The sequence below is a fragment of the Mustela lutreola genome, chromosome 4 (assembly GCF_030435805.1).
Source record: "Mustela lutreola isolate mMusLut2 chromosome 4, mMusLut2.pri, whole genome shotgun sequence".
Lineage (NCBI taxonomy): Eukaryota > Metazoa > Chordata > Mammalia > Carnivora > Mustelidae > Mustela > Mustela lutreola.
Window position 1 is genome coordinate 80438626 of NC_081293.1, and position 15037 is coordinate 80453662.

Here is a 15037-nt window from a genome sequence, read left to right on the forward strand (position 1 = left end):
CTCAGTTGGTTTAAGCATTTGCCTTCTGTCGAGGTCATGATCTTGGGGTACTGTGATCGAATCCTACATTAGGCTTCTTGCTCAGTGGGGAGCCTGCTTCTCCCTCTTCCTCTGCCTGCTGCTCCCTCTGCTTATGCTCTCTCTCTGACAAATAAATAAAATCTTTAAAAAGAAAAACAAGTAAAAAACTCCCATGTGGCATAATTATAAAACATTTTTTAATTTAAAAATATTGTTAAATACCCAGATGTTCAGAGTTTTGATTTAAAACAGAACAAAATTTCTCGTCTATAAATGTAGCTTATGATGTAAATTGAATGACATAAGGCTGTAATTAGCCATAATTGTTACAATTGCTGCACTAATCTAATCCACTAAAACAAAACAAAATATTTCTGATACTTTTGTCTATAGATAAATGATTTCTAAAATACGAGATGTCTTATGATAAAATAGTAACTAAGGCACTTTCACCTTTATTCTTCTTAAAAATTATTTATTGCTGGAACACATTGATTCATTCAACATATTTTTATTGAATGTCTACCAACGATCAGACATTATTCTCCATTTTGTGGATAGCAGGGGACAAAGCAATGGAACACCCTGCCTCTTTATGGTACCAGGCTTACCTGGTAATTCTGCTACCCACAGCCCAGAATACTTAAAAGAAAAAAGATTACATAGTTTTATCTCAGCATTTTCTCATGTTCTGGCTATTTTTTTTTTTAACTTGGCATAATTAGCTGGTGAATTTCCTTTGTATAAAGGAGAATCTTTGAGATGAAGATACATGTACCTTTATATTAATTCGGCATATAAGTTAATTCTTTTTTTTTATTTAAATTCAATTAGCCAACTTATAGTATATCATTAGTTTCAGAAGTAGTGTTCAGTAATTCATCAGTTGTTTATAATACCCATTGCTAATCACATCACAAGCCCTCCTTAATGTCCATCACCCAGTTATCCCATTCTGTGTGTACCCACCTCCACTTCAGAAACCCTCAGTTTGTTTCCCATAGTTAAGTCTCTCATGGTTTTTCTCCCTCTCTGATGATTTCCCATTCAGTTTACTCTCTCTTCCCCTCTGATCCTCTATGCTGTTTCTTATATTCCACTTATAAGTAAAAACCATATGATAATTGTCTTTCTCTGATTGAGTTATTTTGCTCAGCATAATACCCTCCAGTTCTGTCCGCATCAGTGTAAATGGTAAGTAGTCATCATTTCTGATGGCTGAATAATTTTATATATGTGTGTGTGTGTGTGTATACATGTGCATGTATATATATATATATATGTATATATATATATATATACACACACAGGGTGCCAGGGTGGCTCAGTCATTAAGCATCTGCTTTTTTTTTTTAATGTTTCACTTTCTTTTATTAATTTTTTATTTTTTATAAACATATATTTTTTATCCCCAGGGGTACAGGTCTGTGAATCACCAGGTTTACACACGTCACAGCACTCACCAAAGCACATACCCTCCCCAATGTCCATAATCCCACCCCCTTCTCCCAAACCCCCTCCCCCCAGCAACCCTCAGTTTGTTTTGTGAGATTAAGAGTCACTTATGATTTGTCTCCCTCCCAATCCCATCTTGTTTCATTGATTCTTCTCCTACCCACTTAAGCCCCCATGTTGCATCACCACTTCCTCATATCAGGGAGATCATATGATAGTTGTCTTTCTCCGCTTGACTTATTTCGCTAAGCATGATACGCTCTAGTTCCATCCATGTTGTCACAAATGGCAAGATTTCATTTCTTTTGATGGCTGCATAGTATTCCATTGTGTATCTATACCACATCTTCTTGATCCATTCATCTGTTGATGGACATCTAGGTTCTTTCCATAGTTTGGCTATTGTGGACATTGCTGCTATAAACATTCGGGTGCACGTGCCCCTTTGGATCACTACGTTTGTATCTTTAGGGTAAATACCCAATAGTGCAATTGCTGGGTCATAGGGCAGTTCTCTTTTCAACATTTTGAGGAACCTCCATGCTGTTTTCCAGAGTGGCTGCACCAGCTTGCATTCCCACCAACAGTGTAGGAGGGTTCCCCTTTCTCCGCATCCTCGCCAGCATCTGTCATTTCCTGACTTGTTGATAAGCATCTGCTTTTGGCTCAGGTCATGATCCCAGGGTCCAGGGATCAAGCCCTGCGTGGGATCCCTGCTCAGTGGAAAGCCTGCTTCTCCCTCTCCTACTCCCTCTGCTTGTGTTCCCTCTCTCACTGTCTCTCTTTCTTTCTGTCAAATAAATAAAATCTTAAAAAATAAATAAATAAAATCTAATTTGTCTGATATGTGGATTGCTATCCCAGCTTTCTTTTGACATCCATTGACACGATAAATGTTTCTCTACCCCCTTACTTTGAATCTGAAGGTATTTTTAGGTATATATATATATTTAGGTATACACACACACACACACACATACATACATACACACACACACACATACATACACATACACACACACACACACACCATATCTTCTTTATCCATTCATCTGTTGATGGACATAGCACTTTCCACAATTTGGCTATTGTGGACATTGCTGCTATAAACATTTGGGTGCAGGTGCCCCTTCAGATCATTACATTTGTATCTTTGGGATAAATACCCAGTAATGCAATTGCTGGGTTGTAGGGTAGCTCTATGTTTAACTTTGTGAGGAACCTCCATACTGTTTTCCAGAGTGGCTGCACCAGCTTGCATTCCCAGCAACAGTGTAAGATGATTCCCCTTTCTCTTCATCCTCGCCAACATTTATTGTTTCCTGAGTTATTAATTTTTGCCATTCTGGCTGGTGTGAGATAGTATCTCCTTGTGGTTTTGATTTGCATTTCCCTGATGCCAAGGGACGTGGAACGATTTTTCATGTGTCTGTTGGCCATTTGTATTTCTTTGGAGAAATGTCTTTTCATGTCTTCTGCCATTTCTTGACTAGATTATTTATGGTTTTCTTGGGTGTTGAGTTTGATAAGTTCTTTAAAGATAATGGATACTAGCTCTTTATTTGATATGTCACTTGCAAATATCTTCTATTGCATAGGTTGCCTTTTAGTTTGGTGAATGTTTTCTTTGCTGTGCAGAAGCTTTTTATCTTGATGAAGTTCCAATAGTTCATTTTTGCTTTTGTTTCCCTTTCCTTTGGAGACTCGTCTAGCAAGTAGTTGCTGTGGCCAAGGTCACAGAAGTTTCTGCTTGTGTTCTCTCCTAGAATTTTGATGGATTCCTGTCTCTTTGTGTAGTTTAAGAAAGTGGTCCAGTTTCTTCTTCTACATGTGGCTCTTCAATTTTCCCAGCACCATTTATTGAAAAGACTGTCCTTTTTCCATTAGATCTTCTTTCCTGCCTTGTCAATGGTTAGTTGACCATAGAGTTGAGAGTCCGTTTCTGGATTCTCTCTTCTGTTCCATTGATCTATGTGTCTGGTTTTGTACCAATACCATACTGTTTTTATTCAGCTTTGTAATAGAGCTTGAAGTCTGGCGGTGTGATGCCACCAGCTTTGATTTTCTTTTTCAACTTTACTCTGACTATTCAGGGTCTTTTTTGGTTCCATACAAATTTTGGGATTATTTGTGTTAGCTCTGCGAAAAAAAGTTGATGGTATTTTGATAGGGATTGCATTGAATGTATAGATTGCCCTAGGTAGTGTAGAGATTTTAACAATATTTGTTCTTCCAGCCCATGGGCATGAAATGTTTTTCCATTTCTTTGTGTCTTTCTCAATTTCTTTCAGCAGTATTCTATGGTTTTTAGAATACACATCTTTTACCTGTTGGGTTAGGTTTATTCCTAGATATCAACATTTTTTTGGTGCAGTTGTAAATGGGATCAACTCCTTAATTTCTCTTTCTTCTGTCTCATTGTTAGTGCATAATGCACATAATGCAACTGATTTCTGCACATTGATTTTATATCCTGTCATGTTGCTGAATTCCTGTTGAGTTCTTAAAATTTCGAGGTGGAGTCTTTCAGGTTTTCCTCATAAAGTATCATGTTTCCTGTGAAGAGTGAGTTTGACTTCATTGCCATTTTGAATGCCTTTTATTACTTTTTGTTATTAGATTGCTGAGGCTAGGACTTCTAGTACTATGTTGAACAACAGTGGTGAGAGTAGGCATTGCTGTTGTGTTCCTGACTTTAGGGAAGAAGCTCTCAGCTTTACCCCATTCAGAATAATATTCTCTGTGGGCTTTTCATAGATGGATTTTACGATACTGAGGTATGTTCCTTCTATCCCTACACTGTGGAGAGTGTTAATTAAGAAACGATACTATATTTTGTCAAATGCTTTTTCCCATCAACTGAGAGGATTATATGGTGCTTGACCTTTCTTTTGTTAACTCATTGAATGAGTTTGGAAGTTTTCCTTCCCTTTCTATTTTTTTTGAAACAACTTCAGAAGAATAGGTATTCGTTCTTCCCCCTGGGAAGCCATCTGGCGCTGGACTCTGATTTGTTAGGAGATTTTTAATTACTGCTTCAATTTCCTTGATGATTATGGGTCTGTTCAGGTTTTCTATTTTTTCCTGTTTCAGTTTTGGTAGTCGTATGTCTCTAGGAAATGCATCTATTTCTTCCAGAGTGCCTAATTTGTTGGCATATAGCTACTCATAATATGTTCTTCTAATTCTTAGTATTTCCTCAGTGTTGGTTGTGATCTCCCCTCTTTCATTCATGATTTTATTAATTTGGGTCCTTTCTCTTTTCTTTTTGATAAGTCTGGGTAGTGGTTTATTGATCTTATTAATTCTTTCAGAGAACCAGCTTCTAGTTTCATTGATCTACTGTTCTTTTGGTTTCTGTTTCATTGATTTCTGCTTTAATCTTTCTTACTGCTTTTCTCCTGCTTGGTTTAGGCTTTATTTGCTGTTCTTTCTCCAGTTCCTTTTGGTGTAAGACTAGCTTGTATATTTGAAACTTCTCTAATTTTTTTGAGAAAGGTTTGTGCTGCTATGTATTTCCCTCCTAGGGCCTGCCTTGCTATATCCCAAAGGTTTTGAACAGTTGTGTTTTCATTTTCTTTATTTCCATGAATTTTAAAAATTCTTCTTTAATTTCCTGGTTGGCCCATTCATTCTTTAGTAGGATGCTCTTTAATTCCAAGTGTTTGAGTTCCTTCCAGATTTCCTATTGTGACTTAGTTCAAGTTTCAATGCCTTGTGATTTAAAAATATGCAGAAATATTCCCAATCCTCTGGTCCTAGTTGGGGCCTGATTTGTGACCCAGTATGTGATCTATTCTGGAGAGTGGTCCATGTGCACTTGAAAAGAATGTGTATTTTGTTGCATTAGGAATGAATGCTCTGTATATATCTGTGATGTCCATTTGGTCAAGTGTGTCATTCAAAGCCCTTATTTCCTTGTTGATCTTATGCTTAGATGAGCTGCCCATTGCTGTGAGTGGGGTAAAGTCCCCTACTATTATTGTATTACTATCAATGTGTTTTCTTTATTAATTTAATACTTATAATTGTTATAATTATATACATATAATTATATATAATTATATAATTAATACTTATAATTGTTAGATGTTCTTGTTGGATAAACTCCTTAAGTATATATAGTGTCCCTCTTCATCCCTTACTACAGTCTTTGCTTTAAAGTCTAATTTGTCTGGGATGCCAGGGTGACTCAGTCATTAAGCATCTGCTTTTGGCTCAGGTCATGATCCCAGGGTCCAGGGATCAAGCCCTGCATGGGATCCCTGCTCAGTGGAAAGCCTGCTTCTCCCTCTCCTACTTCCTCTGCTTGTGTTCCCTCTCTCACTGTCTCTCTTTCTTTCTGTCAAATAAATAAAATCTTAAAAAATAAATAAATAAAATCTAATTTGTCTGATATGTGGATTGCTATCCCAGTTTTCTTTTGACATCCATTGCCATGATAAATGGTTCTCTACCCCCTTACTTTGAATCTGAAGGTATTTTTAGGTCTAAAGTCCATCTCTTATAGGCAGCATATGGATTGGTCTTGCTTTTATCCAGTCTTACACCCTGTGTCTTTTGATTGGAGCATTTAGTCCATTTACATTCAGAGTAACTATTGAAGGATATGAATGTAGTGCCATTGTATTGCCTGTAAAGTCCCTGTTCCTGTTGATTGTCTCTGTTTATTTCTGATCTATGTTACTTTTGGGCTCTCTCTTCAGAGAGAGAGATAATTTATTTAATATTAATAATATAAAATAAAATTTATATTTTAAAATATAAATTTTAAAATAAATTTAAAATTTATTTAATATTTCTTACAGGGCTAGTTTGGTGATCGCAGATTCTTTTAGTTTCTGTTTGTCCTGGAAGCTCTTTATCTCTTCATACATTTTAAATGATACTTTAGATGGAAAAAGCATCTTTGGCTGCATGTTTTTTTTCATTTAGCACCAAGAATGTGTCATTCTGGCCTTTTATGGCCAGCCAGGTCTCTGTGGATAGGTCTGATGCCAGTCTAATATTTCTATCATTGTAGATTAAGGAGTTCTTGCCTCAAGCTTCTTTTGGGATTTTCTCTTTATCTCTGAGATTTGCATGCTTCACTATTATATGTCAGGGTTTTGATCTATTTTTAATGATTTTTGAGGAGCGTTCTCTCTACCTCTTGGACTTGAATGTCTGTTTCCTTCCTTAATTATGGAAGTCCTCAGCTGTGACTTGCTCATATATGCCTTATGTCCCTGTCTCTCTTCTTTCTCTGGGACCACAATAATTCTAATATTGTTGATGGTATTGCTAATTTCTTGAAGCTTCCCTTCTTGATCCATTCGTTGTTTTTCTCTCTTTTCCTCAGCTTCCTTCTTTTACATCATCTTGTCTTCTCTGTCACTGACTCTCTCTTCTGCCTCATTTACCCTAGCTGTTGGAGCATCCAATTTAGAATGCATGTTAGTTGAAACATTTTTAAATTTCAGCCTGATTAGATTTTATTTCTGCATTAAGAGATTCTCTGGTGTCTTTTATGCTTTTCTCGAGCCCAGCTAGTAACTTTATAATTGTTATCCTGAATTCTAGGTCTGACATTTTACTTATATCCATATTGATTAGGTCTGTGGCAGAGAGTATTACTTCTGTTTTTTTCTTTTGTTGTGAATTCTTCCTTGTAGTTATTTTGCCTAGAGAAGAATGGATGAAGAAGGGAATAAAATAAAAAATATCAAGGATGACTCAAGCAAAATACCAACTAAACAAATCTGAAGAGGTCTGAAACCAAAAATGAAAAGAAAAAGGAAAAAAAAAGGAAAAAAGAAAATATAATTTCCCAAGTGGATAAGACAGGGTGGTCCACTTGGTCATGGGTATATTTTGCTCTGTTAGAAGACCCTAAATCCCAAAATTTCAAAGAAAGCAAAACATATATATACAAAAATGAAATTGAATACAGTGAAAGGAAGCGAAAAATGAAGACTATATCTATAAAATGTAAATGTGAAAATGAAAGTTTTTAAAAAAGGCTAAAAAATAGAGTTGCTAAAATAAGAAAGTAGTTGAAAAGGGGGGAAAAAGATTATAAACTGAAAGATAAAAGAATCATGAGAAAAAACCCTCGAATTCTATATACTATTTTCCCCTCACACTGGAGTTTTGCAATTCTGTGTGTTTGGTACACTTGGTGTTACACTGATGTTATAGCTAGTTTTCTGAGGGAGGGGCCTGCTGCTCTGATTCTCAGATGCCTTTGCCTGGGTAGAGTTGCACTGTCCCTTGCCAGGGGACCAGTCTCAGTGTAAGCTGCTTTGGGTTGCTCTATGTGGGTTTTATTCCCCGAAGGATTTCTGTGGCCCATTAGAGGACAAAAATTAAATGAAAATAAAAATGGCTGTATCCCTGTTTCTAGCCCTGGAGCTGAAAGATCTTGGGCCCCTAAATTCAGTAAAAATTCAGGGAAAAGCAGTCTTCACTTTTATGTGCACCGAACTCTGCAGACTCCTTCGAAGCACACCCTACTTTTCTTCCCAGGGGAGAGAAGAGGGTTCTCCCAGGCCTGCCACATGTAGGCCTCCCCGCACGGAGACCAGTCTTCTGATTGAATTGCTGTTCACGGTTTATGGCGAACTGAGCTGAGATCCCACTCCTGGGCTTGCTGACCATAGCCAGTTTCCTGCTCCAGTGCTTGGGAGCTCTGCCAGCTCAGGCATGCCCATTCTTTCTGTGACCCCGGGGATCCTGAGACCACAGGATCCCACCTAGAATTTTGTCCCGCTTTGCCATCTGAGCACCTTTCCAGTAGGGTTGTCTCTCACTGGAGCAGATTTTTTAAAGTACTGATTTTGTGCTCTGGGGCTGTAACACTCTCTGGGAGCTGCTTACAGAGGTTCCCTCCCCTGCTGTTCATCTTCCAGTGTATTCCATCTGATTCAGTTCTCCACACCTCCTACTGTCCCCAAAGTGGTTGCTTTTCTATTTGTAGAATTCCAGCAATTCTTTTCTTTCATCTCAGGTTGAATTCATAGGTTTTCAGAATGATTTGATAGTTATCTGACTACATTCAAGGCACCTGATGAAACAAGGCTCCCTACTTTTCTGCCATCTTGCTTCCTTCCACCAAATCTTTCAAAAACTATAAATCAGAAGGCTGATTATCTGCCATGTCCTATTTCAAGTACGATGGCATTTTGAAAAATGGATTAGAAACAAATCTGACCTCAAGGCCTGGTTGACTATAGGTAATACAACAATGACAGAAGAACAGAAGAGAAGCAGCTATAAAACAGGTTTTATTGGAATCTCAGTAGTTAAAGAGAATGAGGTGACTCTGTGTGTATCTGTGGGGGGTCGGGCAGTATTATTGCCCTAATATGTACATGCTGGAAACTTGGTATTTTTCAATTTTATAGCTCTTATGAAAGAGGAAAACCTACACTTGTTTTAGTGCTTTCTCTCCATTTCAGCATATAGAAGTAGTTTCAGGTAAGAGTTCCTTAAAACCCAGGCCTTCATTATTTTTTAGATGGTTAAATACCTGGGATTTTCTACCCTCTGTCTTATCCAGATGCTTCCTAAATTATATAACTAAGAAAGAAAATAGGAAAATAACTTATAAATGCATTAAAATTTACCTATAGAATAATAAATAGCTAGTATCTGTAAAGATCCACAGATTCATTAAATACGTAAATATACAAATTAATGCAACACTTAATAATTGAAGAAAATGAGAATAGGAAGAGAAATCCATCAGATGTTTTCATTGATAACCAGTATTTTGGTGGTTTGTACTATAGAAGAGCCTCAAGAGTTAGGAACTCAGTAAATCCTTCTCAACTTTGAGAGATAGGTAACTTGTCTCATTTCGCTTTCACTGGCATAAAAATTAAAACCAAGATTGTGTGGCCTTTCTACTTAATGAGTTATTAGCTTAAGTGAAGGGTTCCAGGCTTGCTGACCAGGTAACCACTGTGGTTAAATGAACCATTAGAAGTAGGTATGGCTATAAAGAGACTGGTATAGGGATTTTTCAGCTTTGACTTTTTCAAAAAGGCCAATTACATATTTCTTTTGTTTTGCCTTATAGTTACCAGCTGACAAGTGGGTACAAGCCTGCCCCAATGGACCTGAGCTTTATCAAACTCACCCCATCTCAGGAAGCGATGGTGGACAAGTTGGCAGAAAATGCCCATAATGTGTGGGCCCGGGATCGAATCCGGCAGGGCTGGACTTATGGCATCCAACAGGTATGAGGGGGCTTTAGAGCATGGAGGCTGAGGTTTGTTTAAGTGCCAATCAGCATTGTTCGTAACAGGGGAGATTAAATAATTATTGTTTTGAAACTCACATACATGTCTTAATATACGTATGCAGTGACACACCTGTCCAGTGCTGGACTCTGGAAGTCAGATGACCATAACCCTGAGTAAAAACAGGGAGTTTGAACCACCACAGTGATTTATAATGTGGTTTCATGGCATTTCTCTCTCTCTCTGAGATTGTCTTTAAGGAGAAACTTCTGAAATATGAGAAGATTGATATACAATAATGATAAAAGAGGTCCACAGTTCCTCGTTTGAAACCCCTGGGGCCAGATGAATGTCAGAATCCAGATATCTTTCGGTTTCTGGAATGGCGATACGGTGATCGATTACATGCTTCTTAGCACCCTCCGCAGGGCAGCAGAATGTAAATTACTATTTGTTCAGCACCGTGTAGGCCTGATCATACCAAGAGGGGATAAATAAAGCCTATAAACAGGCTTGCTTCAATTCAGATCACGTTCTACCACCAACTGAATTTGTGTTAAAGTTAGTCAAGGATGGGTTTTCTGAGGTTTCTGGATGTCAGAGTCGTGGATCTCTCTCTATTAATGGTGGCGCTGGTGGGAGTGACTAACAGTCCGTGAGTACACCAGGAGGTGTCATCGCCGAGGGGCCGAAGAACACATTTGAGCCTCTCACCTCTGAGTCCTCGTGTGACCCTGGCAGGCTTCTTAAATTCTCTGAGCCACTGTTTCCCTCGGCAGTAAGGAACTTAACGTCATTCTATAACTTACTTGTGAGAGAGGCTCACAGCAGTGCCTGGGCAGACCAAATACGTAGGGCGGTTTGCTCTTAAATTAGGTGGCTGTCCCCGACAGGAGCTTTACACATATTCTCTTAAACTCTGACAACAGTTCCGTGAGGGAGGAATCCTTTTATTCCCAGCTGACATATGGTGCACGGGGATCCTCCTTGGGCGCGGTTTGCCCAGCGCTCTGCGGCTAGCAGGTGGCAGACCCTGCTTGGGATCAAGCCTTCGGACTCCAGAGCCAAGATGCTTCACTGCCTTGTTGCAGTGCCTCTTGGCAGCTCAGTTTAGGCTTCCTGTACTTAGAATTTTTCAGGAATAAAATGGATTCTTACTTACAGGCTTAGACTATGGTCCAGGAAACAGCCTAAATATTGGTTTGAAGAAATGAGTTTTGAAAACCCGTGTAAGCCAGTGACTTCTTGCTATTGGGAAGGCCAAATAAAAATGGAAGAGCCTTGATATACCTCATAAAATATATTTTTATATTGAATTAAGCTGGTTGTAGCTGATGAGAATGTCAACACTACCTCTGCTCCAGCATTGTTTCTATGTGTAGGGGTGTGTGTGTGTGTTTGTGTGTGTGTGTGTGAGAGAGAGAGAGAGAGAGAGAGAACCTGAACCTTATATTCCCAGATGGATGAGGGGTTCACACTGGCTCTGCAAAAGGAGGGCTTAACTTATCTTGAAGACCACGGAGCTCTGTCAGACAAATGAGCAGTTCCCTAAGGTCCCTGTCTTCAGGGTAGGAGCGCTCCTTCCTGTGCATGTGTTTCCTCATAAAAGCACAAGGCTCTGTTTGAACCTGCTGGAGCTCTCATTTAAATCATTTCCATTCCTTCCCCCAGGTCGCACCCCATCCCTCCACCGCACTCCCCACTGACATAGCCCATGTTTGCCAGGTTATTTGAATAAATGTCTTGAATTTTCCATCACCTTCTTGTTAACATAACCTACTGAAAGTCCTTGAGAGTGGTTTCCTCAAATTACCCTCTTCTCTGTCTCTCGAGCACAGCTGCTTTCAAACATGAGTGTGCGTCGGATCCCCTGGGGAGCTCCTTTTAACTGAGTCCCAGGACACCATCTCAAGAGAGGAGGATGATTCATTTAATGCTTCAGACCTTCTATAGAGGAAAAGTTTGGGGGCTAAAACCACGTTGAAAGAGAGGAGAGCAGGGTGATGTTGATAGTGTTAGTTTATTTGGTGTGGCTTTGGAGTGGTGTTCCCCACCAAATGACCTAGGCGACCTTAACCCCCAATGTGTCCATCCGTGTTCATGTATTCAGGAGCAGGTGTTCAGTACAAATTTGCTAGAGAGAGGGGAGAAGACAGTAAGAAAAGCTTTCCTTGCTCTTACCCAACCGAGACAAACCCCATCCACCACGTGGCATATTTGTTTTTAGACATTTGGGAAGGATCTACAGCCTCGTCATTCTTAGTCAAGCTCAGGTTCACCTGAGAATTGAGAATGCTTCTTGAGATCTGGAAAGTCCGACAAAATCTGCAGCAGAGTCTCAGGCAGTGGAGGAAAGGAAGCGCTTTCTTTTGGCAGGATAGTAGGATAGCTAGCTTTCTGGCTTTGCCAACATCAGTGCCATCGCATTTTAAACCTGGAGCCTCTTTTGTAATAAACAGTTCATGAGTTTTGTAGGCATTTCAGTATTTCTGCTATTAACAGGTTTCACAGGTTGATAGAGTCACCTTAATGCATTACTCTTCAGGCCATTTGAGTTCATAGAATGGCTGTCTATAACATGCTGAGTTTTTCCGAGAAAGAGATAGCAGCCATATGTTGTTTGTGGACTAAAATCACTGAAAAGTGACCAGTGATCATTTGGCTGTTCTTGTAACAAAGACTTGTCTGTCAGCTTTGCAAGGAAATTCCATGTTTTCTAAATTCACAGGTTGCCCTGTGACTCCTGCAGATGGAAGGTGGTTGAAGAGATCCTTCCAGCTGGCTTGGTCGTTGTTGTTGTTTACTTCTTCTTCTCCTGGGGAGGGCCTGCAGTCACTCATCTGATCCATCTTTTCTATTGCTAGGGGTTCAGTAACTTCCATTACCTGAAAAGACTAAGGTGGTGGGGGAGGGGCAGCTTTTACCTCAGGGGCCTCACATTCTATTATATTTGGAAGCTGTCACCCTTCCAGAAGGATTGCTTTAGTCCTACTTTGACGATGGACACCTTTTCTCTTCCTGTAGGATGTAAAGAACAGAAGAAACCCTCGTCTGGTTCCCTATGCCCTTCTAGATGACCGCACCAAGAAATCCAATAAGGACAGCCTCCGTGAGGCCGTGCGCACGCTGCTGGGGTATGGCTACAACCTGGAAGCGCCAGATCAAGATCATGGTATTTTTTTTTTATAAGATTTTTATTTATTTGACAGACAAGCAGGCAGAGAGGCAGGCAGAGAAAGAGAGAGGAGGAAGCAGGCTCCCTGCTGAGCCGAGAGCCTGATGCGGGGCTCGATCCCAGGACCCTGAGATCATGACCTGAGCCGAAGGCAGAGGCTCAACCCACTGAGCCACCCAGGCGCCCCCATGCTATTTTTTTAAAAAGATTTTATTTATTTATTTGAGAGACAGAGAGACAGAGCATGAGGGGGGAGGGGCAGAGGGAGAAGGAGAAGCAGGCCCCTTACTGAGCAGGGAGCCCAATGCAGGACTCGATCTCAGGACCCTGAGGTCCTGACCTAAGCCAAAGTCAGGCACTTAATCCACTGAGCCACCCAGGCATCCCCAAGATCATGGTATTCTGGTTTTCCTTTCTTCCTCTCAGATATCGAAGTTGTGTGGTAGTTCTTCAGAGCCAAATAATTAGCTAAAAGGGCAGCATACAATGGGTCCTTTGGGATGTTATCTAGTTTGTAATTTAGGACAGTGGTTTAGGGCATTTTTTTTTTTCCTGAAGGACGCTTGAGGGATTAGACTCATCTCTCATTTGAGTGTCTCAGGACTACAGTGATTCTGCTGGGGGGAGAAACGAGAGAAACCTTCCCAAAGAGTTTGATATGAACAGTGTACTCTCTTAACTGTGGTACAGCTCCCACCCAACCCCACCCGTTCTCCTTCAAAAGAGTTGATTTAGTTGTTTAACTCGTGTCTTCTGAACTTTCATTATTTATACTCATACCTAGAGGTAATATTAACTAATTAGTGCAACATTTTGCTTTAAGATAAGCGCATTAGAATAGGCATTCAATAAATTTGTGTTGAAAAAACTGGGTTTCCAGAGGTCTTATAAAGAACACATTCCCCCTTAAATAATACCTGTTAAGAATATGGTTTAAAATATCAGTACCAATTCCTTTATCCTTTGCCTGAAGTTTGACTTGGTATGACTCTCCATATTTTAAAATCGGCAAAGTGAAATAAACAATGTGTGTTTCCTGATAGTGCCTGTATTTTTTTTTTTTTTTTTTTTTTAAAGATTTTATTTATTTATCAGAGAGAGAGAGGGGGAGAGAGCGAACACAGGCAGACAGAATGGCAGGCAGAGGCAGAGGGAGAAGCAGGCTCCCCGCTGAGCAAGGAGCCCGATGTGGGACTCGATCCCAGGACGCTGGGATCATGACCTGAGCCGAAGGCAGCTGCTTAACCAACTGAGCCACCCAGGCGTCCCGTGCCTGTATTTTTTTGATAGAAAATTTTTAAAAATGTATCCTAACTATTCTCTAATGACTAACATCTTCAGTGTTGTATCTGTGCATAGAAATCCAGACTGTAAGTGGTAATAATAGCTAATGTTTATATAGTGCTTGTCATGTGCAGCAGGTGTTTCTGAGACCTTTATAATTACGTGATCCTCACAGGAGTAACCCTATGGGGTGATCCATGCATTAAGCTCATTTTACAGATTAGGAACTTGAGATGCAGAGACTTCTCTGCCTTTCTGTATGCTACGTTGCAGGTGGAGAATCCCATCCCCAGGCATTCTGACTCCAGACTTCAGTCTGTGGAGTTGATTCAGTAGGTCGTTAACATCTCAAGAGCTCTAGTAGATACTGAATCCTAACATTTGCTGCCAATAAAATTAGGTATTCCCTTGGTAACAGTGGTGTTCATAATTATACCTCCTTATTTTCTCTTGAGGTCAGTTTTATAGCAACAAATATTTGGTAGACCCTTATTAACTGGGTGCTATCAGGTGTGGAAGGTATGAGAGGGATCTGTGTCTTAAAGAGTCTATAGTCCATATGACCACTGGAATAGAAATAGACAATACATAGCTTCTTATCTAAGATGTAACAGAATAAACCATAAGTTTTTTTTTTTTTTTTTTTTTTTTTTAATCCATTCTTCTGTTGATGAAGGTTTGAATTGTGTTCAGTTTTTGGCAATTACGAATAAAACTGCTATGAAGACTTGTAGACAAGTCTTTGTGAAGACTCAGACTTTTCATTTCTCTTCAGGTAAATATCTAGGGAGTAAAATTACTGGACCATGGGACAGATATATTCTTTATAGGAAGATTCCAAATGGTTCTGCAAAGTTACTCCCATGACCAGTGTATG

The 15037-nt window shown here is 39.6% G+C and overlaps 1 protein-coding gene across 3 annotated transcripts in view; it reads left to right on the forward strand.

The window, feature by feature from the left end:
- RYR2 (ryanodine receptor 2) overlaps positions 1–15037 on the forward strand; it is a 751000-nt gene that overhangs the window by 459322 nt on the left and 276641 nt on the right. For all 3 annotated transcript variants that reach the window (XM_059170336.1, XM_059170337.1, XM_059170338.1), the window contains exons 26-27: positions 9539–9698; positions 12726–12873. In XM_059170336.1, the coding sequence (XP_059026319.1) occupies positions 9539–9698; positions 12726–12873 (308 nt within the window). The remainder of the gene's footprint in view (positions 1–9538; positions 9699–12725; positions 12874–15037) is intronic.